Raw genomic sequence first — 24,559 nt, forward strand, 5'->3', positions numbered from 1 at the left:
TACATACATACATACATACATACATACATACATATACATACAAATACATATATACACACCATACTGTTTATAGAGCACTTAAAACAGCGACAAGGCCAACCAAAGTGCTGTACAAACAGAAAACAGGCAACGCACACAAAGCAACATACAAAATGTAATAAAATCAAAATATAGACACAAAAACGTTGCAAACAATAAATATAATGACTAACCTGTGTGAAGCATACAGGTTCAAACACAGATCATCTGGTGTTGAAAGCTACGAAATAGTAGTACATTTTTAAATTTGAAAACCGAGATGGAGGGGACCTGTCTGACAAGCAGCGGTAACTCGTTCCAAAGTCTTGGGCCTGCGACAGAGAAGGCCCTGTCACCCCTGCGCTTAAGACGAGTTCCTGGAACTGTGAGAAGTAACTGGTCCGCTGACTTCAGAGAACATGATGGGACATACGGCTGTAGCAAATCGGAGAGATAGGGGAGCGGAACTGTTCAGTGATTTGTAGACATACAAGAGTATTTTGAACTGGATTCGAAGGTGAACCAGTAGCCAGTGCAGGGGGGCCAAAACTGGTGTAATGTGCTCTCTCTCTCTTTACAGCGCCTTGCGAAAGTATTCGGCCCCCTTGAACTTTTCAACCTTTTGCCACATTTCAGGCTTCAAACATAAAGATATAAAATTTAAATTTTTGTGAAGAATCAACAACAAGTGGGACACAATCGTGAAGTGGAATGAAATTTATTGGATGTGTCAAACTTTCTTAACAAATAAAAAACTGAAAAGTGGGGCGTGCAATATTATTCGTCCCCCTTGCGTTAATACTTTGTAGCGCCGCCTTTTGCTGCAGTTCCATCTGCAAGTCTCTTGGGGTATGTCTCTATCAGTTTTGCACATGGAGAGACTGAAATTCTTCCCCATTCTTTCTTGCAAAACAGCTCGAGCTCAGTGAGGTTGGATGGAGAGCGTTTGTGAACAGCAGTCTTCAGCTCTTTCCACAGATTCTCGATTGGATTCAGGTCTGGACTTTGACTTGGCCGTTCCAACACCTGGATATGTTTATTTGTGAACCATTCCATTGTAGATTTGGCTTTATGTTTTGGATCATTGTCTTGTTGGAAGATAAATCTCCGTCCCAGTCTCAGGTCTCTTGCAGACTCAAACAGGTTTTCTTCCAGAATGGTCCTGTATTTGGCCCCATCCATCTTTCCATCAATTCTGACCATCTTCCCTGTCCCTGCTGACGAAAAGCAGGCCCAAACCATGATGCTGCCACCCTGGGATGTTTAAAGCTTGGGAAATCTTTATGTATCCAAATCCGGCTTTAAACTTCTCCACAACAGTATCTCGGACCTGCCTGGTATGTTCCTTGGTCTTCATGATGCTCTCTGCACTTTGAACAGAACCCTGAGACTATCACAGAGCAGGTGCATTTATACGGAGACTTGATTACACAGGTGGATTCTATTTATCATCATCAGTCATTTGGGACAACATTGGATCATTCATAGATCCTCACTGAACTTCTGGAGTGAGTTTGCTGCACTGAAAGTAAAGGGGCTGAATAATATTGCACGCACCACTTTTCAGTTTTTTATTTGTTAAAAAAGTTTGACACATCCAATAAATTTCCTTCCACTTCACGATTGTGTTCCACTTGTTGTTGGTTCTTCACAAAAATTTTTAATTTTATATCTTTATGTTTGAAGCCTGAAATGTGGCAAAAGGTTGAAAAGTTCAAGGGGGACGAATACTTTCGCAAGGCACTGTGTGTATAAGGCTTTATAAACCCTTCCCACACTCTTGTGACATTCTTAAGAATGTTCTAAACTCTTAAACCTACGTAATTTTAACTATGTGCGATGAAGCTTCATGAAGCACTGAGGCTTTCCATTAAATAGCTCGACTCATGATCCGACGCGCCATGGTGTTTCATTTGCTCTACTGCGCTTTCAAGTGGACTATAAGCGTACAACAGGTAGATGGATTATAATATAACTGGTTTGCGAAGCTTTAAGTTGAATAAAATTTGTTCTGCAAATGATCTTAATCTGTCTTTATGATGATGGTGATGATGGATTTTTCTGTCTGCCCCTTATATTTTGAATCTCGCGCATACAAACGAGCCAGTTCCTGAATCGGTCAGGTGGTACGGCCGCCAGTGAGGCCTCAAACGTCACTACACGCGTCATCAATACACACCTGGATACACGCTCCACTTAAACCCTCCTGAATTACTCAACACACGCTTCGAAGCCTCGACACAGAAGGACGCATCACTAATTTTAACATACATAATACTGCTAAACTACATATGGGTACTCATCAGCTCCACAGTCCGCACACCAGCAGCTCAGTTCTGGTTAGGGTCGGTTCTAGTTTGGCAGACCTACCCTGCAGCGACAAAGCCCTTGATGTGCACATGGATAATTGAGCTTCAGGAAACTTAAGGATTATTTGCAACTTTCCTGCAGTTCTGTGATCTTAATAGATAAATTGTTACTTCTGACTTTGCGTTGCTAAACTTTCCCTCCATTCTGGCAGAAAGCAGTGGCAGGAAGCACTGTTGGCTTCTGGGTAGTGTAGTTCTTTTGACTGGCATTACAGTTGAGGCTTATTGAAAGAAAACTACAAAAGGGTGGCGCCTGTCCGAAGTAATTTTTTTTGTAAACTTTTTATCCCGTACTGTCCCAATCACATGAGTAACATTAAAGTTGACAAATGTGTCATGCACAATCTTACGTTGAAAAACCGCAAAAGAGCGAGTCCGCAAAAGTCGAACCCCGAAGTAGCGAGGGACTACTTTATCAGTATTCAAGTTTGGCATTCAGCTCGTGTTTTGGTTCTTTATGCGTGTTTTTCATAGACTTTTGTCTATATTTAAAAAAATTAATTGTTATATGGTTTAAAATGTAATTTTATTTAAAATTGAACCCACTGGTGGGCTGAACTGAGCTCATCCGTGGGCCTGATTTGGCCCCAGGACCACCAGTTGAACAGCCCTGCTCTAGACCATAACGCATTGCAAAGTACTGACTTTAAGTACGCACATTACTATCTGTAAAAAAGTCCATTTGCTGCCACCCTCTGACCCCTGGCCAGACAACCTTATTTGTATAATCTTTTGTTTTGTTGTTTTGTTTGTTTCCATAAATTTCACATATCACTGTTTGGATTTTCATAACTATCTCAGAAAGTAATCACTGGTTATTCATTTACAGCTGATTACTTTTATAATAAATCTGATTCAAAATTGCTGTCACAGCTAAATAACACAGGCAAACACAAAAACGGCTATACTGGAAGTCAGTCAAGTTTATAACTACTGAGCTAAAACTTTGTGCTGCGGTAGCCGAGTCGTCCCTCTGAGTGCTCAGATATTTGTTTAAAATTTTCTCATGCAAGGCCAAAAGAATTTAGCTTCAGTTCATATTTCTAATTGAAATATGAACCGAGAGGAGATAAGCATCGGGACTTGATTAGTGACTGTGCTGTTCTCAGTAATATCAACACGTTGAGCAGGTTAGTGAGAATTTATGTCGACAAAATCTTAATTTTCTGCCTTTTTCTTGTCATAAAAGTTAGGCCATTGCAACAAAGTTGAACCCATAATCAATTTAATGGCTGACTGGGTGCAACTCATCTTGTTTCACAAACAACAAAAATTGACCCTATTCCTCATTTGAATAATTTCTTCTGTGAACATTTTTCTATTTACCTCCTGGTTTTAAACTTTATTCTCAGGGATTTTTCAGAACAGCATGATATTCACTGTGTAAACTGTAGTTCTTATGAAGCAGTTGATTTAGTAACATTTTAATACTGTAGCTGATGTACAGTTGACCAACTGTGGACAGAAATGCACAAATGACTGAAAGTACAATAAATGGGTGTCCAGTGTTCTTAATACATCCATAATCAAGTAAACAACTAGTAAAAATAAAAAAAAGAGATGCGTTTTTCCAAGAATGCTTAGATGTATAACATCTATCTTCATACAGGTGCGTTATAGTTGTGTTTTCACTTCTTTAGCGGTGTCTGGTGAGACAAATCAAAAAACAAAATTAAGATTTCCTAAAATGATTTACCTGAAAACAAAAGGAACAGCATATATATGCAGCTCCTGTTTCAGATCACCATCAAAATAATTTCCTGTTCATCCATTAGTATTCGTGATTTCACCATCAACCTACATTGTGTCGTCTGTCCTCTTAACACCTTCACACACACATACACACACCTCCTCATTCTGCTTCGAGGCGGTCCAGCTCCTTCACTCCCACAGCTGTATAATTACCCTTTTTCTCTCAAAGGAAGTCTGGTTCTTTATGTAATTTAAGGTTTTAATGTTCTTAATCAAATATCATGCAAAACTGAGACTATTCTGATATGTTTTGCTATTTGAAAGTGCGATTTATTGTCCAGGCAAATAATAAACAGAAAAATACCTGTTAAAAAAACAACAACAGTTGAACATAGCATGCTTCTGTTGCACATCTGCCTGGAGAGCCAGATGAGCTGGCGCCTGTGGGCCTGTTAACCAATAAGGGGCCCATACAACCTGGAATTTATTGGAAAGTTTTGGATGATTTTAATGGCTGCTAATGATCTCTTGTCCATCCAGTTTAATTCCTTTAGAGGGGAGTCTGTGAACAGCATGAAGATGATGGAAGAAGCAGCGTTCGTGTAAGAAAACTCAAGTGAAGAAAAAAAAAACCTCAGATCCCGTTAAAGCTTGACCCACGCAGTTCATGTAACGACACTGAAAAGTTCAGCAGTCTTTTTTTTGCTTTCACCCAGTGCTAATTCACCTACATTTGTGGTGAGAGGCAGCTCAACAAGGCAGTCGAGGCCGACGAGGAACCCGTCTTCCTGCAGCCACAACATCCATCCTGCAGGAGCTCGATGACTCAGCTGTTCAGAGGCGCAGAGATGTGGGTGAGTTTCTCCTGTGCTCGGCTACCTACATGAAATTCATCCCCCACCACGTAAGACACGCAGAAACCCACTTTGCTCACGCTTGAAACTGTAAATTTGGAACAATAATAATAATAAAAAAAAATTTTGATGGCAAAATACACCAACTCAACACAAATAAGGGAGTTTTGCTCAGATTCTCTTATCCATGCATCCTTTGGACTCTTAAAAGCACGATTTATCAAAGCTGTGAGATGTGAAGAACCATCCATCGCTCTGATAAAACCTTCAATAAACTCACAAAACGATAGCTTCAAGTAAGCAACTGATGTTTGTTTATTGGCCTAGGATTGTCAGGACATAATGCAACGTCTCCAGTGCTTAACAATGTTCATTGTTACATTTATTTGTGACATGTGCAGCACAGAGTATAAATGTGTATACGGAATAAAAGACGAGGAGTCGTACGAAAAAAAGGCAAATTTTTTACGAGGACATTTTGAAGGTTCTTTTCACACATTTATGTAGAGAGTTGAAAAATATGCCAGCTGACATTGACTGTAACAAAAAAAAAAAAAAAAAAAAGATGCTCAGATTTATCATGGATATCTTCTCACCCTGGCACTTTCACATTTAATTACCAAAGCGATTGTTTTCTCAGCTATAATACAATGCATACAAGAATTTTTACATTGAAACATCTGCCATGTTCAAATATCTGACCCAATTAACAAAATATGTACAATAACAATACCAAATTTTACCAACAGTAAAAGCATTTTTTATAATAGTCTCATCTCCTACTATGCTTTGATGGAGACTGACTTGTGTGCATTCATTGCACAAAGGTTTATATACACAGTGAAGAAAAATACAGACAACACATTTGTGCCAGAAACACATAGATCATCGGTAAAAGTCAATGAGGCTATGATTGATAAATTAGATACCTATTTCTTGTCAGATGCTCTTCTCTTTGTTGATTGGCTGGTGCAATGCTGCCACCTGCTGGCCTGATGAAGCGTTACAGCCTGTTGTTTTCAAAAGGGACAACTTGCTCTGGTCCTATTGCACAATTAATCTTCCAGCGATGGAGATGTATACATTTCAATTTGAAAAGTCTGTTATTTTTCATTCTCCCACACACAAACTGTTGGAAAAAAAAAAAAAAAAACAAGCTCAACCAACTGTACAGAGTCACGTTTTAAATAAATACGCTTCGTTAAGAAAGTGTTCATGAGCATATTCATATTTATAAAAACCGAAAACGTCTCATCCGCTCAAAAGGAACCACGTAATTCAGCACCGACACTTGGTGGCAACTTTGGCTCAAAACAAAACAAAACAAAACAAAACAAAACAAACAAAAAAAAACAAAACAAGAAAAAGAAAAAAAATCAAAATCAATCAAACACATACAAGTATTAAATATTTGTATTAAAATGAGCTTTCAAGTCCCAAACCCCCTTTTTTTTCCCAACAGGGTCCAGAAGCTACACATATATAGAGTTAATTTTCTAATGTGGATATTTTCTTTTTAAAAAACACAAACATTTTCTGTCATTTTAATAAATAGAAATAAAAAAACCACAGGGATATCATTTTAACCTTGGCGTCTGCCGTGTTAGTTCTGCTTCTACTTCTGTCATAATTTCCCTAAGTGGAACAGAACTTGGCAGACAATCGCCACCACTCCTGCGTTGAGCACCGAGGAAATGGAGATGTCTAATAATCTGCTTTCATACAGTACAAACTCTGTCTTGTTCTCTTCCACCTTAGCCATGGCCAGCAGACCTTTAGCTGCTCTGCACATCATGTTTACACTGGGTGGGTCCATGTGGGAGTGTCCCATGTGCAGCAAGCTGTGCGGGTTCTGCTGGTATTGTGCCACGCTCACGCCATCTTCCAAGAAGGCAACCAAATTACCCACGCTGCCTTTCTGCAAGGCGATGGCTCGTGCCGCTGTCGGGTCTCCCTGCGCCAGGTGGGAGAGGACGGCCACCGCCATCTCCCTGTACACCTGCACCTTCCTCTGACCCATGCAGCGCACCAAGATTGCAAAAAGTTTCTCTTGTCTGCTAAAAGGCGGAGTGGCCAGCAGCAGGTCTACGTTACCGTCCTGGATGCTGAGTTTGCAGAGGCACTCCAGAGCCAGCCTCTGGGGAGTGAGCTGGGAGTGTGGCGCTGCTGATGGGAAGGGGTCCTGGGCTTCAGCCGAAGGGCAAACCATCCAGTGGAGCAGGCCGTCCAGGATAGGAAGGCAAATAGTGTCCGAATAAGAAGAAAGATCCAGGTGACCTGCGATGTTGGCGAGTGTGACCATGGCGTTCTCCCTGAGCAAACTCAGACACTCCCACCACCACTCGTCTTTGCTACTCGACAGCTCCCGCTCCTGCTGCTCGTCTCTCTGAAAGCTCTGGGCCAGCCTGTTCCTCTCTGGGTGCACGTGCTTCAGCAGAAGCAGCCTGCCTAGAAGAAGAACCAGTGCGGGGTGGCGTGACATCTCCATGTCGTTCCCGGGGATAAAGGACAGACTCCGGACAATGTTGGAGACACAGAGGCATCGCTTGGACAGCGAGTCCTGCCAGGCGGAGGCTGTAGTGAGCGGAGCCTCGTCCAGGCAGTGGGGCTCGTCCTCCAGAAGGGTGATATGATCATCCTCCCCATCTGGATGCACCCTGAACGGGTAAGATGGCAGAGAGCGTGCAGGGTGGGCATGTGAGAGGGCGTCCACCCTGGCGCACAAAACATCATCAATAGTAGCTGTGATATGCTTCAGACGTTTCTGATTCTCCGCCTTGCTCTCTTGTTCGTCCTTGTGTTTCGTCTTTTTATTGTCCCTGCCGGGCGCTTCACTCCGCGGTTCAAAGTGCGTCTGAATGTGCGCGGTGGAGTCGCCTCCACCTGCCTGCCAGTGCAGCAGCCCGCTGGTAAACTCAGTGATGTAACCTAGACGCTCGGTCAGGTCTTCGATCAGATCATCTTTCTGCTCAATCTTTATGGGGAGCTTATCGTACTTGCTGGCTTGTTTGGGTTTAGTTTCCAAACCAGCAGGGGGCAGTTCCGAACACGGCTTCTTACTTTCACTTTCCCGCTCTTCTTCTGCTTTTTTGTTGTTCTTCTCGTCCATTTTCGCACCTACATCTAAATCGCCCTTTTTGCCGCACACCTCAGCTGGCTGTGCAGAGACGGGCGGAGCGTTCTCCTCTGTGCCTCCCGTCTGCTCCTCCCGAGTTTCTGCTACTGACGATGACTCGGGTCCAGTTAGGGAGGTAGAGTCTGTTTCCTGATTAGGGGTGGGGATATTCTGTTCCGTCTGAACAGAAGTCATATCTAAGTAGTTCTTATGAGCCACTGTCCCAACCTCAAATTCTTCCAAGATGCCAAAAATCTCGATCAGGCACCGGCGGAAGTACTCCACAATTAACTCGAGGAATCCAGGCAACTGGACAAAAAAATAAAAAATAAAAAAATCAATATCAGTATCAATAAGTCAACAAGAAAAAAGAAGACCAATTAAGGGTTAATAAATTAATTTGCTCTGTCGCTCATTAAAGGTACGATCAGGCTGGTTTTACCTGGGACAGGTTGAAGGAGGCCACGGTGCTGTCGTCGTACAGCAGGATGTTGATGGTGTCTAAAGCCCAGGTGCTCTCTGCCAGCAGGCCAGACTTTAGAGACATCATCACACGCCAGGCTTCAGGTGTTCCTGAGGTTCAATTATTAGGAACAAAACACATTTATCAGACTGTTTATATCAGACAGGGGGGGCGCTGAACGAAAATCTAATGACTTCACTGCACATTGAACCAGTTCTGTGCTCAGTTGACTCTTTTACAGGGAGTTTTCGTTTCACACATTCATACAACTCCTGCACAAATTCATTTTCACAAACACAGTAAGGGCTTTGTCTTACCACAGTCCTTAGAGTTGAGCTTACGCCGCGGCTTCAGAATCGGCAAGGTGGCTTCCACTGACCCTGGGGGGTAATTGAGGTCTCTCCTCAGGTTTGGAGGAAACTGACCAATGGGCCCACTGCTCTGTGAGCCCATCATAGGCAGCCCAGGCTTAGGCATCTTCATGGGTGACATGAATGGGGCTTTACTGGGGGACATTCGAGGGTCAATTGAGCGATGGAAGGGCCCTGGGCTGGGGGCTCGAGGCAGATGATTGGCCATGGATGGGGAGCTGGAATAAGACAATGGTTGGCGTGAAGACAGGGGGGGCATGCCACCTGATGATGACATGTAGGGAGACTGGCGATGCCACTGGTCCTGCCCTGCCCGACCGTCCATGTCGTCTCTGCAAATGGAGCCATACGGCGTCATTTGTGATGGCGGTCCTTGTCTGTTGTGGTAAGGATAGCCGAGGTCTGTTCTTGAAGGCCACATGTTAGGCCCGTCAGCAGCATGGTTAGGAGTGTGGCCCGCACCCATCATACTGTGCTGGCTCTGGCCCGATGGGGGCATACGGTCACGGTGGTAGGCGTAGGGAAATTGTCCCTGGATCGGTCTGTGCTCAGGGCCTGTGTAGCCACCACCATAGTGGTTGTACATGTCTGGCTGCTGGTTGGTGTACTGCATGGCGTAGATGTCACTCTCATGCCTCTTGGGTGGGGGGCCGTACATTCCATCCAGTTGTCGTTTGTAGCCCTGATGAAGCAAAGATGCTCTTAGCGGTGACATGTTCAATCAAAACACACCTCCAAAGGACGTGGATTCTTGTAATTTTTATAAAATACTATCATGTGTGTTCCAAATAGTAATATTTTATATAAACATTACCTTTCGAATGATATAACAACACTAGGCACAAGCTAACTTTATGTTCTGCTAAATTGTGGTGTCAGCATAAATGTTTTTTATTCTCATCAATTGCTACTTCTGAGTTCAGTAATATTTATCACAACAGAAGTGGTAACAAGAATAGTCAAAATATAAAAGATAAGGAATTATGCAGGTCTTTTATTTAATTAAATTATTTGTTTGTAATCTTTAACCTAATGCTGACGTTTTATTGTTTAAAAATCGTGACTTTTTAGCTAGAATGTGCTTTACTATGTTCCTTTAATATAACAGATTAATAATACTGAGTGCAAACTGTTGAGCTGTTACCTACCTGCTGCTGCGGATACATCCCAGATGGATGCATCCCGTATGGCATGCTGGAATACTGCTGGCCATAACCATCATGTCTGCAAAGCAAAGACACAAAGCAGAAAAAGATTAGCTATATTCATCTATCATATTGTAACCAGCAATATCCTTCAGTAATGTGTTGGATTTTATGCAAATACAAGCTCACTAACCTCTGCTGTGATGGGTACCTGCTTGGGGAGTACATGCTGCCTTCACTGTTGGAGTGTCCCATGTTATTTTGACTTCCTGGGGGGCCCATAGTCCCTTCCATCCCCATCATATGATCAGGTCTAAGGATTAAAGAGAACAATCATTTCTAACAAGCAGAACCATTAAAAATAAATAAACATATTATAATATTTAGTTTTAAATGTTGATGGCCACCAGGTGTCTTGTATGTGTACCTTCTGTCATAGCCTGGCCCGTATGGATACTGTGACCTTTGACTCATGCTTAGGCCCGACGGCGGCCGACCGTACATGTCCGGCATACCACCACTGGGAATCTGGCTCGGGATGTAAGGATCAGCTCCTGCCACTGCAGAAGAAGAAAGTAAATCAATGAAACAATCTCCAGTAATTTCATGTAAACGTAAATAAACAGAAAAATCAAATGGGGACTCAAAAGTGCAGTTTCTATATTAACCAGCAGATGGCAGCATAACTCTATGAATATTCTCCACTTATTATTTTCAGTCAAAGTGTTGTTATGCAGCTACCATCCTCCAGATTATTTATTCAGGCTCCATTCTCTTCAGCCTTCAGAGGAGCCGCCGCTTTTCCCCTGAAACTACTGTTTGTTCTGATAACTAAACCACATGACTCGGTCAAAACAGGTGCATCTCAGCAGGATGGGAAGGATGAAAAGAAAAAGGATGAGTGGAATAAGGATGCGACAAAGGCTAGACTACTAGAAGATTAGACGAGATAGCGTGTTTTTGATAAATGGATGTGTGGTGTAACAAACAGTTCTTATCTCCTGTTGGACTTTTAGTAATAAAACACATCTGTCCTGACCTGAGCCGACATGGTGACATGACAATAAATTAGACCAAAGGAGGCAGACGAAAGATAAATGGCTCCGGGACACAAGTGTCATTTAGAGAAAGATCTGTGTGAGTTTATATCAAGTTTAAGGAAGAAGCTTTAAATTAGAAGCTGGTTTCATCTAAACCCCGTGAAAATAATTAAAATTTATAATAAGATTATTCTCTTTTTGCTCGCAGACCAAAAACAAAGGAGTGTATTCACATGAAGCACAAAGAAAAAACATCTTTTTGGTGAGTGGGTTCCACAGCGTGTGCCTCACTCACTCTTCCTCATCCCTGCGAAGGGGTCCTTGGCGTCGTACTGCATCCTCATCATCATGTCAGGCATGCTGAGGCCCTGCTGGTAGGGAGCTGAGGGGGGCAGGCTGGTAGCCCGCTTCTGAAAGGCCGGGTCGCTCACCTCCGAGAAGGGGTCCTGCACGCTCACACTGCTCCTGGAAAAAGACGAAAACAGGGAATCATGGGAAAAGTGCACATCATACGGACAGAACAAAGAGAAAATAAGAGTCTGATGAGCTCGGAGGGCTCAAAACATTTAAATAAAACATTTTAAAGCAAGAATTTCATTATATAATTTATACATTTGAACATTTTTGACATAACCTGCAACATATTGACCTAATAGTGCAAGTTATTTACTCCTTGTGCTTTTTAAAAGTTCAACAATTACCCAGAATCTATTAATTATCGTCAAAATTGAAATATATTTACCCTAAAAATGAAACAATCCATAAAAGAATAATCCACAATTTAAACTCCCCAGTAGATTTTTAATTAAGTTATTGAAAGCTATTTTTTTTTCATATATTTTCACAAAATTATGCAAATCTTGTTTTTCTGTAAACTGTTCTCAATAGCTTCAAATTATCAGGAAAATGTGTGACGTAAAAAAAAAAAGAAAGAATCAAGTATAAGAATATCGGCACAATATTTAACTAAAGATGGTTGTATTTTCCCTTGAAGCTCTTTATCTTCAAGGACTCAAGGTTCTTTATTTGTCATGGTAAATTGTGGTGGAACAAAAGTGTGTACACAGGGTCCCAGTTACATCCAACAAAATTATTAAAATGTAAAATAAAAACATTAATAAGATCTAAGATATGAACTAAGAAATACATCAATAAAAATATACTAAGCACTAATAGCATAAAAAAGTTAAAACAATACGCCGAACAGCAGCACAAACATGAGTCTGTGTGAGCAGATGAGTACGAATGAACACAGCAACAAGAAACAGATCAGCAGCAACATGAAACAGATCAGCAGCAACATGATGTGATTTTCCACAGTGATTATTCTAGTTAGAGATTCATGAGTCTAACAGCCTCAGGGTAGAAGCTGTTCCTCAGTCTAGTGGTTCTACACTTAATGCTCTTTAACCTCCTTCCTGAGGGGAGCGGGGCAAAAAGTGTGTGTGCTGGATGAGTGGGGTCCTTCATGATGCAGGTGGCTCTCTTCCTGCATCTGTAGATGTCTGTGATGGTGGGGAAACTGACTCCAACAGACTTTGTCCGTTTGTCTCAATCTTTTGTCTAAAACTGCCTTAAAATACTAAATTGCTGTCACTGTCGTCGTTAGACAACAGTTATGTCTTTTCACGTTATATAACAGAGAAAGCAAACAAAAACCTTTGACCAGGCGTCACATACGTCAATACTTCTAACTAAAATCAGCAGAGATGAACAGAAAACTCCATGTCTGGATCTAGCGTTGAATCAAACATCTTAAATGTTTTAGCAACACTATTTACACCGTGGCTGAGTCTGTACAGGTAACAGCAGTGGAATCAGCTGATTCAGTTGTGGTACCTGTTGTGGGGCAGTGGAGTGACTTGTCCCAGCGGGGTGGTGGCAGGTGTGGGCGGCTTCAGGTCGCCTACTACTTCTGCTGTTGAGCTGCTGCCAGAAGACTGGGGCGTCTGTGGACCTTGGAGAGAGCCGCCTGAATTAGCTGGGAGACAAAAGAAGCATTATTACTAAATCTGAAGGATTTTCTGAGTTCTCCCTAAAAACTGTTGCTCATTCAGACCGCGGGGGTCCCACAAGTCCTCTGCTGTGATCTTGAAGCCGGTTCGAGTTACAGCGACCGTAGTGGGATTTCACCGCAGCAAGGTGCTGTATTAGGAAGATAACTTTGGGTTTAAGTCCAAAGCACTTGGAGTGATGCCTGACATGAGAGCTGAGCCGAACAAACACGCTGCACAAGGACAGAGAAGATGGGAACACAGGAACGAGTGACGAGAGGCCAACAGAGGAGGAAGTGAAGGGAGAACGGGTTCAGCAAGAAGGGAAGACAAATGTGTCCACTTGAGCTGTAGAAGCAGCATTCATTTGAAAGGTGTTAAAAATTAGTTTATTTTTTTATTTTATTTGGTGCACTTTGAACTTGAAGCTCACATGAAATCAAATTTAGCGTCTAAAATGTTACAACACACAAGCAGACGCTTTAGAAAAAACATCTACTCAACGTGATTGAAAAGCGTTAAAAGCCTGCTCATGAAAAAAAGAAGAAGCTACCCATCACAATGAGACTGAGGTTAAAATTGGGTTAGTGTGCTATTTTGTTATGACACCACATTTCTGTTAAATTCTCAGCTCAGATGACTGGGAAATTATAGGAGCGCGGCGCTACAAGAACCCTGCACACAAAGAACTCCCAACCAGATAAAAAAAAATAAAAAAAACCCAAGTGATACAAATCCCCCGAATGAATGGAAAATGCGAACTGTTCCAGCTAAAAGATGACAAAGGCAGTGAGAGAACATGAAAGTGTCCTAATGAGCATTTAGCGTAGGAAGCCTTTCCCTGAAAGAGCCTCAGCGGCCTCTCCCTGCGCCACATCCTCCGAAAAAAAGCCCCATGTAAGACTCGAGCTTTAAAAATTCATGCTAATTCTGAATTATTCAATGATACCCCCTGCCTCTTCATCACAGGAGACTGAGGGGAAGAGAGGAGGTAGATGGAGTCCCATGATGATGAGGAGTGGTATGAAGGAGGGCAAAGTCGGGTCAGTGAGCATTAGGGATTCTTTACTTCCTGGGCTATCCCAGTGTCAGACTAAATGAATATGCACACACAGAGAAGAGGACACAACAGTGGGGTTAGTCAAGGTCAAGAGGTTTGAGCAGGTGAGCCGTCACATCTGTAAAATAGAGGAGCGGAGGTATGAAGAACCCAAGCCCCCTGGTCCACATTTAGCAGAAAAAAAAAAAACCGTGGCAAAGATGAAAAAGAAGTGTGTGCGCAGAGGACGTAAAAGCCTGCATGTGTGTCAGTGGGTGACATAATCCAGTGCAGTGGTAGTAGTTAAAAGGGGGGGAGGGATTAAAAAAAAAAGTCAGTCAGCTGAGCCGGTTTTGTGAATGAAAGGTGATGGCGAGGTCGAGTTTGTTTACGTTCTACATTCCAGTCCTCATTAATCACTCCCCACCACATAAACACACTCCCCCCACCCCCATCCAGCCGCTGGACAGACTCCTTCAGTGACATCACCGAGCTGTCAGTCTATATATAGGCTGGCAGGGAGTCAGGAGGGCTGTTTGTACCACGCTGACAGAAATAGGATTTATTTCTTTAAGCGTTTAAATCTGTAAAACTTGTTTTTCCACATTTTTTCTAAGGTTTTAGAACTGGTGCAACTCCCACCAGATTATATGTACACATAAGTAAGTTTGCAAAGTTTCCTTTCTTGTTATGTTAGATTTTCATTTAGGTGGCATGAAAATATGCAAGACTTTTTACTTCCATCAAGTGTTGCACAAAGATCTCCTGATGCATGCTCAATAATCCAGGTAGAAAAATCAAACAAAATTAAGTCAGATAATCTGGACGGATGCAAAAAAAAAAAAAAAAAAAATTGAAACTTTTCATCTTTAATCCAAAAGACTTTGTCAGTCTGAGGAGCTGCACCAAATTCAGTCTTATAAAGAGCACCTTCTCATAGTGGATCAACCAGTTTGTTGTTGACTTTGGAAACTACAGTAGATGATCACATGTTAAAGAAGGACCATCAGTCTAGTGATGTCATTTCTAACCCAAACCTGGAGCTGGGCCATAATAATGTGCTTAATGTGTGGGCCGGGCTGGTGTCGGGCTTTTGATTGCGTTAGCAGATGCGCGCAGCTGACGATCCAATTTTTTTTCATTCATTCATTCAACCTTTATTTAAACAGATAAATCACATTGAGGCTTAAAGACTCATTTACAAGTGAGTTGTTTGGACAGACAATAAAAAGTGGTGAAAAATAACACATAGGGTTTGGAGACAAAAAAATTCCCAATCTCGCTTTTAATCTTTGGTTGAAAGTCAACAGTGTGATAATGAAAAAAAAATCTTGCACACTAGCACATAATGACGCCGACATTACACGCGCCGGGGGGTGAAACACAATGATTACATGGCAACATGGATTGCCATACAATCACCAGCCAAACGCGGCCATTTGACCGTGCGCTGACTGGCCTTGAAAGAGGTAAAAAGTTCAGTTAAGCTTCAGATACTGCCAGGCAGTGATCCATTCAAAGCCCAAATGGACGTTCATTCAGCCGCTGCACTCAGCTGACGCTCGCGGCCGATGACCCAAACAGGTGAGACCCCTAAATATCCGACATGTCAGAGCAGGATCCGTGTCAGAATAATGCAGAATGCAGGCAGAAGCAGGAATTTAATGCCATGAAAGCACAAACACCCCCTCAGCTCCGATCTTCTGCCCCCTTAGCCGCGCACGTCCGCCGACCGTTAATAACTATATAAGCAGTCAAAGCTTACCGGTAATTAAAAATGCCAGGGGTTTTTTTTCGGGTTCGGAAATGATGGCATCAGGGCATTAACGACCAATTGTTACACAGATGGTCCTCCTTTATCATGTGAACAGCTAGTTCTGGATATCAACACCAAACTGGTTGATCCACTATGAAAAGATGCTATTTATAAGACTGAGTTTATTGCAGCTCCTCAGACTGACAGTCTTTTGGATAAAAGACGAAACGTTTCAACAAGTTATTTTTTATTTTTTGCATCAATCCAGATGATCTGACTTAACTTTGTCAGATGTTGCACAAAGAGCAGCTCAGGGTTGAGGTTCAGCTGCGTTTATTCAAAGACAACCTTAAAGTCAAAAAGATTTGGACTGTTTATGATCTTCCCGTGTAAATTCTGTAAAACCGAGCTGTTTGGATCCTCCTGAATCTACGAGAGGAACCTGAATTATAAATTATAATGTGTGGTGAGAGGGTTGGAAGACAGATTTATTGAAATGTGTTTATCTGCATCTATGTTCACTATATTAACGTGCGTGTGTGGATGCAAATGAAACCAGATCCTCTTTTCCGCCCTCCAGGAAAAGCAATCTGCAGCGTCTCAGGTAGGTGAAGAGCTCCGGTGTCCTATTTAAAAGCAGAGTTCACTTTTCTCATCTCCTCTGCAAATTAGAGAGGCGACCTTATCTCTTGGCTCGCACCGAATCTCCCTCACTTCGTAATTGTGCGCGGGGACACATGGTGTGAAACGGGTAACACGCAGACAAAGAGCACCTTTTGTGTTGTGGCGTGCACCAAAATAATATTACTTAACCTCCTCACGCTGTAATCAAATAAAGGCGAGTCTCAGGTTGGAAATACAAGGTTGTATCATAATTCACCTCTATTAAACTATAAATCATCCCATCAAAACAGATCATTTTCACTTGTTTCTCTTGGGTTTTCAATAGTCTTTGTGTTTTTCCTGCTGTTTTTATTTGAATGGGAGAATAAATGTAATTTTAGGCTCACCAGCCACGCCACTGGAAGGTTTGGGTCAGATTATAGAAACTTTGTTTAAACTTATAAATGCGAACATCATTTTAAGTAAGATTTAAGGATGGAAACAGCTGTGATGTTTGACACAGCTACAAAGCTCACAGAGGAAATCTGGGCTGATCAACAGCACCTGTTGTGGAGCTGCTGACAGATGGGAGCGCCATTAAAAAAATTAAAGAGAGGCGTACCAGGTGAAGGCGGCTGGATCTTGACCTGCTTCCTGTTGTCGCCTTCGGTCACGCTGCTGCCACTGTTGCTGTCCGCTGGCGGCTCCTCTCCTCTCTCCATCTTGCACTCGTAGGCGAACAGGAACTGGATGTACTGCTTCTTTAGCGTGCTGGCAGAGCTGCTGGACGTACCGACGTTCAGGGTGCCGGACAGCTCGCGCCACTTCTTGTTCTTATTTACCTGAGTCGTTTTAACAGATTGAGAGAACCCAATAAGAGGATTGAATTGATCATGATGTTTATAGTTTATTTTGTTGTGCTCGTGTATTTTTGATGGAAATCCTGATGAGTGACGGCCGCATGTGATAATACTGTGAATGCTGATTCAGCAGTCTAACGACTTTGTGCTATTTTAACATTCATACCTAAAGAGTTCAGCTCATTCAGGAGACAGATGGTCTGACTTTTGTTTCTTTGTAACTTTTATACTGTATTAAGTATTTAACTTTATTTACAAATATTTTACCCATAGAAATATGTTAAGTTCCCTTCAGTTCCTACCAAAACATTGTTCTCTTTAAGATCTGCTTCAACACAATGCTTTCGTGCTAATTTTAGCTTTTAGTTAGCCTTTGATACTTTTAGATTTTAGCTACACATTTAGCTTTTAACTGGACTCAAATGCTATTTGATGCTTTTTTTTTTGCTACTTTTAGCATGTAGTCAACATTTTGCTACTTTTAGTCAGCCTTTTGACATTTTAGCTTCTACCTGTACATAGTTTTTTGAAACTTTTATGTAGCGTTCGACTTCTTTCAGCTATCTTTTAGCTGTTTTCAGATTTTAGCTAGAGTTCTGCCGCCTTCAACTTTTAACTGGACTTTGAAGTATTCAGCTTTTAGTCTTTTGCTGCTTAGCTTTTAGCTTCTTTTAGTCAGCCTTTTGACATTTTAGCTTCTATATAGCTTTTTGAAACTTTAGCATTCTACTTCTTTCAGCTAGCTTTTAGCTGTTGTCAGATTTTAGCTACAGTTCTGCCGCATTTAACTTTTAACTGGACTTTGATGTATTTAGCTTTCAGTCTGTTGCTACTTTTAGCTGCTGTAAGTCAGCGTTCTTCTAACATTTTAACTTCTATATAGTTTTTTGACACTCCGAGCCTTTTGCTCTTTTATTTAGTGTTTTACATTTTTAAGCTTGCATTTTGTACTTTTAGCTTTAATCTAGCGTTCTACATTAGTTAGTGTTTTGCTCCTTTTAGCTTTAAATGCTCAGTTTCAGCTTTTCAAGCCGTCATTTAGCGCTACATGCTCACACTGCACCTTTACAGAAAATGCAATTTCTCTATAGCTTTTATGTTGTGGTTCTAATTTAAAATCAAAACCGTATTAGGCTTCATTGAATGTTTTATTTATGCTAACATTATTCTTGAGCACTTTTTCTGTGGTTTGAGGCTCTGCTTTTTGTTTCAGGGAGAAAAACCTCTACATTTCTACACATTTTATAAAACAGTGCTTGTTCACAGGTTGAGCTGATTCATACAGAAATATAAATTTATATTTGATTTTGCTGCAACAAGGCATTGACCAGGTAGCACCTTTGGGGTAAGACAGAGTGCCACACATAATCCAGGCCTTATTGAACTCCAATTCTCTGCAGTTCGGTTGAAAAAACTTGTGCGAAGCTTTTGTGTTGGAGCACTGAACCACAGGAGTGCCCGCGCTTTTCTCCGTGACTCTCAGCTGTCCACTTTAAAACTCGTAAGACCATCTTTAAAACTTTCTTTCTCCTTTACACACACAAGGTCTCAGATCCACAAGTAGGCTGTTCAGAATTAATTTATGTATCTTTTTCTTTTGAGGACATCTCTTAACATTTACAAGCGTGCCGTATGCCATTTAGCTAGAGAGCATGCTGCTGAAGAATACTAAAAAAAAGCATGTGCTCATGATAAGAGGGACTTTACTGCAGGAGAAGCAAACCCTTCAGTAGGTGCTATTTTAAGGATTGAAATGTTTCTTTTATCTCTAATATTATCCCATAATCAACCCTGTTTTCTGTGCGTTACCATGGCGAGGCCTCCTATCTCCCGAACAGCCATGTAGAGCTTCCACAGGTCCAGCGGTTTCTTGCCCACAGCTGGAAGCTGCGAAACAGGTGTGCCCCGCTCCTCCATGAAGGTCAGGTACCGCTCCACCCAAGCTCGTCTCTCGGGCTCTGCACCCAGCTCGTACAGTCGGCTGGCTCTCTCGCCGCCGATGGAGGAGTTTGGGTTGACTTTCTGATCAAGACAAACAATAAAAACAGCCGATTATAGAGAAGTAGCAGCACAGTCTGCAGTTTATTTTCCTGCTGCTGCTTTCAGCTGCAACAACCCACTCACCCTGTCACGACCATTAAAAATTCATCTGTTATTTACACAGTGTGAGCGGCCGAATGACTGAGTAAAAAACAAGAGCATTTTGATCAGAGCGCAGCGGCTTACAAACCTTTAAATTCAAATTAATGAACAAAGTCTAATCATAAACATCAGCTCAGGTTCAGAAACATGATTCTGAACAGAAAAAAAGCAGCTTGGCAAGAATTTCAAAAGATTTTATGCAAAACTGTTATTCATTAGTAGAGGCGTCTTTACCAAACCATCAAATAAAGAGAATTTCTAGTTCTTACAGGGCTGGAAGGGGTCTTGAGAGGCCAAGGTGGGCTGCTGATGCTGTCGCTGTCATCCCCATGGTATGACGACAGGCTGGCGGGGCTGGGGGAGAGGGAGGGGGGCATGGGCAGGTTGCTGCCTGGAGTGGCTGGCTGGGACACACTGCTGCTGTTGTTGTTCATGTAACCATCCTGAAGCTGCTGAGTGACATTTCAGGGAGAAATATTTTACCGTATATCCCATTTCAGCTGCTCACCAATAAATACTGCATTTCAAACTTGAAACAAGCATAAAAACAGTCCAGTGTTTATAAAATGTACTTATTCAAGAAAACTTAACTAAAATAATAAGTAAACCGAACACAGCACAAAGAACACAAATGAATTGCAAGAAATGAGGATTTTACAAGTCTTTAAAAATGTATAGGTTTGATGCTTTAAGCACATTTTAAAAAGTGGAATTCAAGGATGACGTGTCTCCAAACTAAAATTTAAGACACGTATGATTTGCATTTTATTCTTTATTTTGCAAATACTACATACAGTATAAACAAGAATTAGATAAATAAATTGAATGAAACACAATTTTAGATTCTATTTTGAAACTAGGAATACTGCCTGACTGGGTAAGAAGCAGAGTGAACATCAGACTCTTGGGAAAACAAACAAACAAACAAACAAACAAACAAACAAGGCCATAAGCTTCTATATTCCCATAAGCAGTTATATTCATACCCATCTACTCACAACAGACTCATGTTCAGGCTGCTTTTTATTACACCATATTATATCAGATTATTATTGTTTAGCATATATCTTAGATCCTTATATGCCAGACGTGGGCAACATAAGGCCTGAGGGCTAAAAGTGGCCCTTGGACAATCGCCATCAGGCCCCCCCAATATCCTTATTTAAAAAATAAATAAAAAAACACCCAACTTTTTAAATAAAGCTTGATAAAATACCCGCAATTTATCAACAAGACTTAAGGAAATTTAAATTAATCATCTTATCCAAAACTTAAAAATATATATTTTTAATTAAAGGGTGAGGTTCTGCCTCAAGTGGAGGAGTTCAAGTATCTTGGGGTTTTGTTCACAAGTGGAGTGTGAGATTGGCAGACAGATGGGTGCAGCGGCTGCAGTATTGTGGACGCTGTACCGGTCCATTGTAGTGAAGATGGAGCTGAGCTGTAAGGCAAAGCTCTCTGTTCACCGGTCGGTCTACGTTCCCACCCTCACCTACGAGCTCTGGGTAGTGACTGAAAGAATGAGATCCGCAGTACCTCTCGTGTCATACCATAAATGCAGATTTACATAATGAGTATAGCTTAAAACAAGAAATATATTTTATGCCCACTGTAGCTGTTGCTGTGAATTAGTGCACATTTTGTAAAAGGACTGTAACAATTTGTTTGCACAGATGTGACATAAATGCAAATCAAACTGATACAAACTCCACTTGGTGTAAATCGCTCAGCGCTCGTGAACGCCCTCATTCTTCAGTGCATGTGAACATGTGTGTGTGTGTAAAAGAAACTGCAAAAGAGGGAACAACAGCTTGACAAGTGCTTCTCGTCTGCGTACAGAATGCTCGTGTCAGCAAAACCTTATCTTTCTGGGCCTCTCTGTCTGAATTTCTAACTCATTTTCTCTTTCTTGGCAGACAGATCATCTCTTTAGGGAGCACTGGGGGTCTTTCTGGCTGCTCGGGATGCCTTAAATAATTCAAAAGGCCCTACTACCGTAATCAGCAAAAGAAAAGGCAGGGATTTGGAGGGAAAAGTCGTGTAGTGGTTGTGATGGAGGCGTGAGTGCATGTGTGTGCAAAAAAACAAGAGGAGGGAAGTGCAAAGAGCAGTTCTGTTGTTGCTGAGCTACTATTGTAGGTCAAAATGAAAAGTCAGCATTGTGCATTGAGACGCGTGTTTGTGAACAAAACGAGGCACAGAGGAAGAACCGTGCACGCTGTGGGTCTGAATGTCTTCTTGTATTTATGTGCCCAGCGTGTCTGCGTTGTGTGCGAATGCTTGTGTGCTCTGCAGATGCCAAGTCCTCTGCTTCTCTTTTAGTTTCTCTCTTTATCGCAGCTCGAGCTGCTGAAACGTCAGCAAGCAGAGAGTTGCTGCGGGCGGAAACAAAGCGAGGGAAACATTAAGGATGGTAAATGTTAAACAATTCATTAAATATGGCGAGCAAACAACAGAGAAAGAGCCCTCTGTGCTGAGGAAGAAGGGGCTGATCAGATTCGGATTCATTAATTTACCGTATTTTCCACTGTATACGTCGCACCGCTGTATAAGTTGCATCGGTCCAAATATGTGTAATAAAGTGGAAAAACATAAATACATCACAACGCCGTATAAGTCGCATTGCGTTTGTTACGTGTCATCGCTGACAACCTGGAAATGAGGGCTAAACCCAGAAATGTGGGCTGGTGTTGTGCCAAAAATCGATTGCATGGGAGGACTTTAACAAGAATTTAACAAGATTAACACTTAAAAATAATTATCCGTTTGCACGAAATTATAGAAAAGGTGCGTCTCAGTTGAAGTTTTCCTTAATAAATGCACTTTAATGGTCAAATCAGCTGCATTTCACCTGGGTGACACAGCAAAATGCAGCTGATTTGACGTTTGCTCCAGGAGTTCCTGAGTGAGATGAAGGTGACCTGTATGGCAAGCCAAGTGTCTCATTAATAGCCACTTTTGTCTATTAATGAATCACTTGGCTTGCCATATTAGTCGAGGGCCCACTAGCAGCTGAAAATGGTAGTGTTCAATATTTTCCATGTCAGAATGAATGAAATCGTCAGATCTCAGCCAAAAATTGTGCTATAACTATGGAAAAAAACAAAAATACGTTGCTTGGGTGTATAAGTCACAGGGCTCGCAAATTATGCAAAAAAACTGCAACTTATACGCCATAAAATACGGTAAATAAAAAAAAAAACTAAATTCAAACAAGGCCTGCCATTCCTTGAAGAAATGCATATCGCCCGCTCTCTTTCATTCCAGAGAGTTAATCGAACATTGACATCCCACATAATGTTACAAGATGTCCCCCGTCATTTTGAAGTTCCTGTTCAGTAATAAACTTAAAAATTTAAATTCCGATTTTTGTTTTTTGCTTCTCTTTAAACTGTTTGTTCACAGTCTTTAATAGACAGAAATGTTAAATAACCACCAGACACTGAAAGCTGAGGTTGTTGTGGAAAAAGGAGCAAAAATACAGACTCAGTACACATTTTTTTGACAGTTTTACAACTATAAAAATAAAAAAAAAACAGGCGGCCCAGTTATAATAAGAGGGTTAGTAACTCATCTACAAACGTTACATTTGTGCTCAATTTCTGTAAAACTGACTAAGATATAGCCATTTCAGTGATGACTAATTTGAATTAGCTGTGGTGGCCATCTTGACTTGGATTGACTCCAAACATTTATCAGTTCTAGTTAAACATTTAGTGATTCATTTTTAAGAGTTGTATTAAAATCTGCCCGTGGGTCATGAGATATGTTGCTAACACACAGAGCATATTCAGCTAATGACTACATCTGAAACAAAGAGTTTCAGTGTCAGCTACTACAACTCCCAATTTTAGCTCAATATCTGTAAAACTGAATGTTATATTTTTTGTATCTTTGTGTTTTTAAGGTCGGTTGGCTGTGGTAGCCATCTTGAACGGAGTTGACTCTAAAAGGTAACAGTTGTAGATGAACATGTAATGAATACTTTCTGCATGTTTAATTAAAATATATCCATTGATTCATGAGACATTTAGCTAACAGACAAACACTGGCAAAAACATCATCACCTGGTTTTTGTATTTTGGTGGCGAGTGGTAATAAATGAGGGAGGAGACTGTAAAAAATAAAATAAATAAAGCTAGTCTGGGAGGTACCTTTGGTTTGTGTGGCTCATTGTTAGGGCCGCCTTCATCTTTGACGTCCAACTTTAGTTTTCCATCTGGGCTCATTAAACCGTCTCCTGAGAGTCCTAACAGAAAAAAATAAATTAATTCATAGTAACCTTATACTTAAATTTACAACGCTGAAAAAAATGATGAGAAAGCTTTTCCTAAAGTTGAAAATAAAAATCATCTAAGTTTTGAGCAAAGTGAAACAAATTTACGAGCTTTATATTTAAATGTACGTTTTGGAAACAGCACCGATATAATAAGCTTTTATTACATTGCTTTTAATTAACTTTCTAAATCACGACTGTTTAAGATAAATCTCAACATCGAGGTGTACGTTTTTAATTGAAAAAGTCACATTTTCACAGCTGAACTTTCTGTTTTCTGTGGTCTCAAGGTCAGTTTAGGCCTGTCTGACAGTTCAGCTCAAACGTAGCAGGAAACACTGCCTTCTTATGAAAGAGAAAAAGTAACAAAGAACTCCAATTAAAGCAAACTGAGCTGCTGCAGTCGCCCAGTTCTGTGGAAAACATTTTCACAAATACAAAAAGATGATGAAATAATAGATTGACATTCAAAAGAGCCTGGCAGCTGACATTATGCACATTTTATTATGTTTCTATTTTAAGAATTCATATCCTACTTTTAATTGTGTCACATGCATGTTCCTTCATAACAAAAAAAAATCCTTGATTTAGGGTTACGGTTTTTTATTTCTCTGTAGTGTGCTGCAGCTATATGGAGAAAACTAATGGTATTTTACTTTGCGTTTTGGAACTGTTATTGTGTATTTCGGACTTTAAATCTTAGCGGCCCTTTTGTAATGGTACGATTTTCATAAGCAACTATGCAGCATCTATAAACCATAAAAACAAATGCAACCAGCTGCTAAAAAGCTGGCTTTGAAATTCTCCAATTCTTTTCTCTGC

At 41.1% G+C, this 24,559-nt stretch overlaps 1 protein-coding gene across 1 annotated transcript; it reads right to left on the bottom strand.

The window, feature by feature from the left end:
* Positions 1-6,557: 6,557 nt before the first annotated feature.
* LOC119427739 (AT-rich interactive domain-containing protein 1B) lies at positions 6,558-23,696 on the bottom strand. The gene is made up of 12 exons (XM_037695377.1): positions 23,616-23,696; positions 19,731-19,913; positions 19,129-19,341; positions 17,082-17,301; positions 12,907-13,048; positions 11,363-11,532; positions 10,455-10,587; positions 10,221-10,340; positions 10,031-10,106; positions 8,829-9,564; positions 8,491-8,621; positions 6,558-8,357 (listed from the first exon to the last, which is right to left on the bottom strand). The coding sequence occupies exons 1-12, from the start codon at positions 23,688-23,690 to the stop codon at positions 6,558-6,560; spliced, it is 3,999 nt and encodes a 1,332-aa protein (XP_037551305.1). The 5' UTR covers positions 23,691-23,696.
* Between the last annotated feature and the right edge of the window lie 863 nt (positions 23,697-24,559).

This window comes from Nematolebias whitei, chromosome 21, assembly GCF_014905685.2.
Source record: "Nematolebias whitei isolate Nwh7 chromosome 21, NemWhi1, whole genome shotgun sequence".
NCBI lineage: Eukaryota > Metazoa > Chordata > Actinopteri > Cyprinodontiformes > Rivulidae > Nematolebias > Nematolebias whitei.

Coding starts and splice junctions, on each gene's coding strand:
- LOC119427739 (XM_037695377.1), bottom strand. CDS start 23,690: ATGAGCCCAGATGGAAAACTAAAGTTGGACGTCAAAGATGAAGGCGGC. Junction 17,302..19,128: donor AGATAGGAGGCCTCGCCATG/GTAACGCACAGA, acceptor AAAACGACTCAG/GTAAATAAGAACAAGAAGTG. Junction 8,622..8,828: donor GCTCAACTCTAAGGACTGTG/GTAAGACAAAGC, acceptor ATTGAACCTCAG/GAACACCTGAAGCCTGGCGT.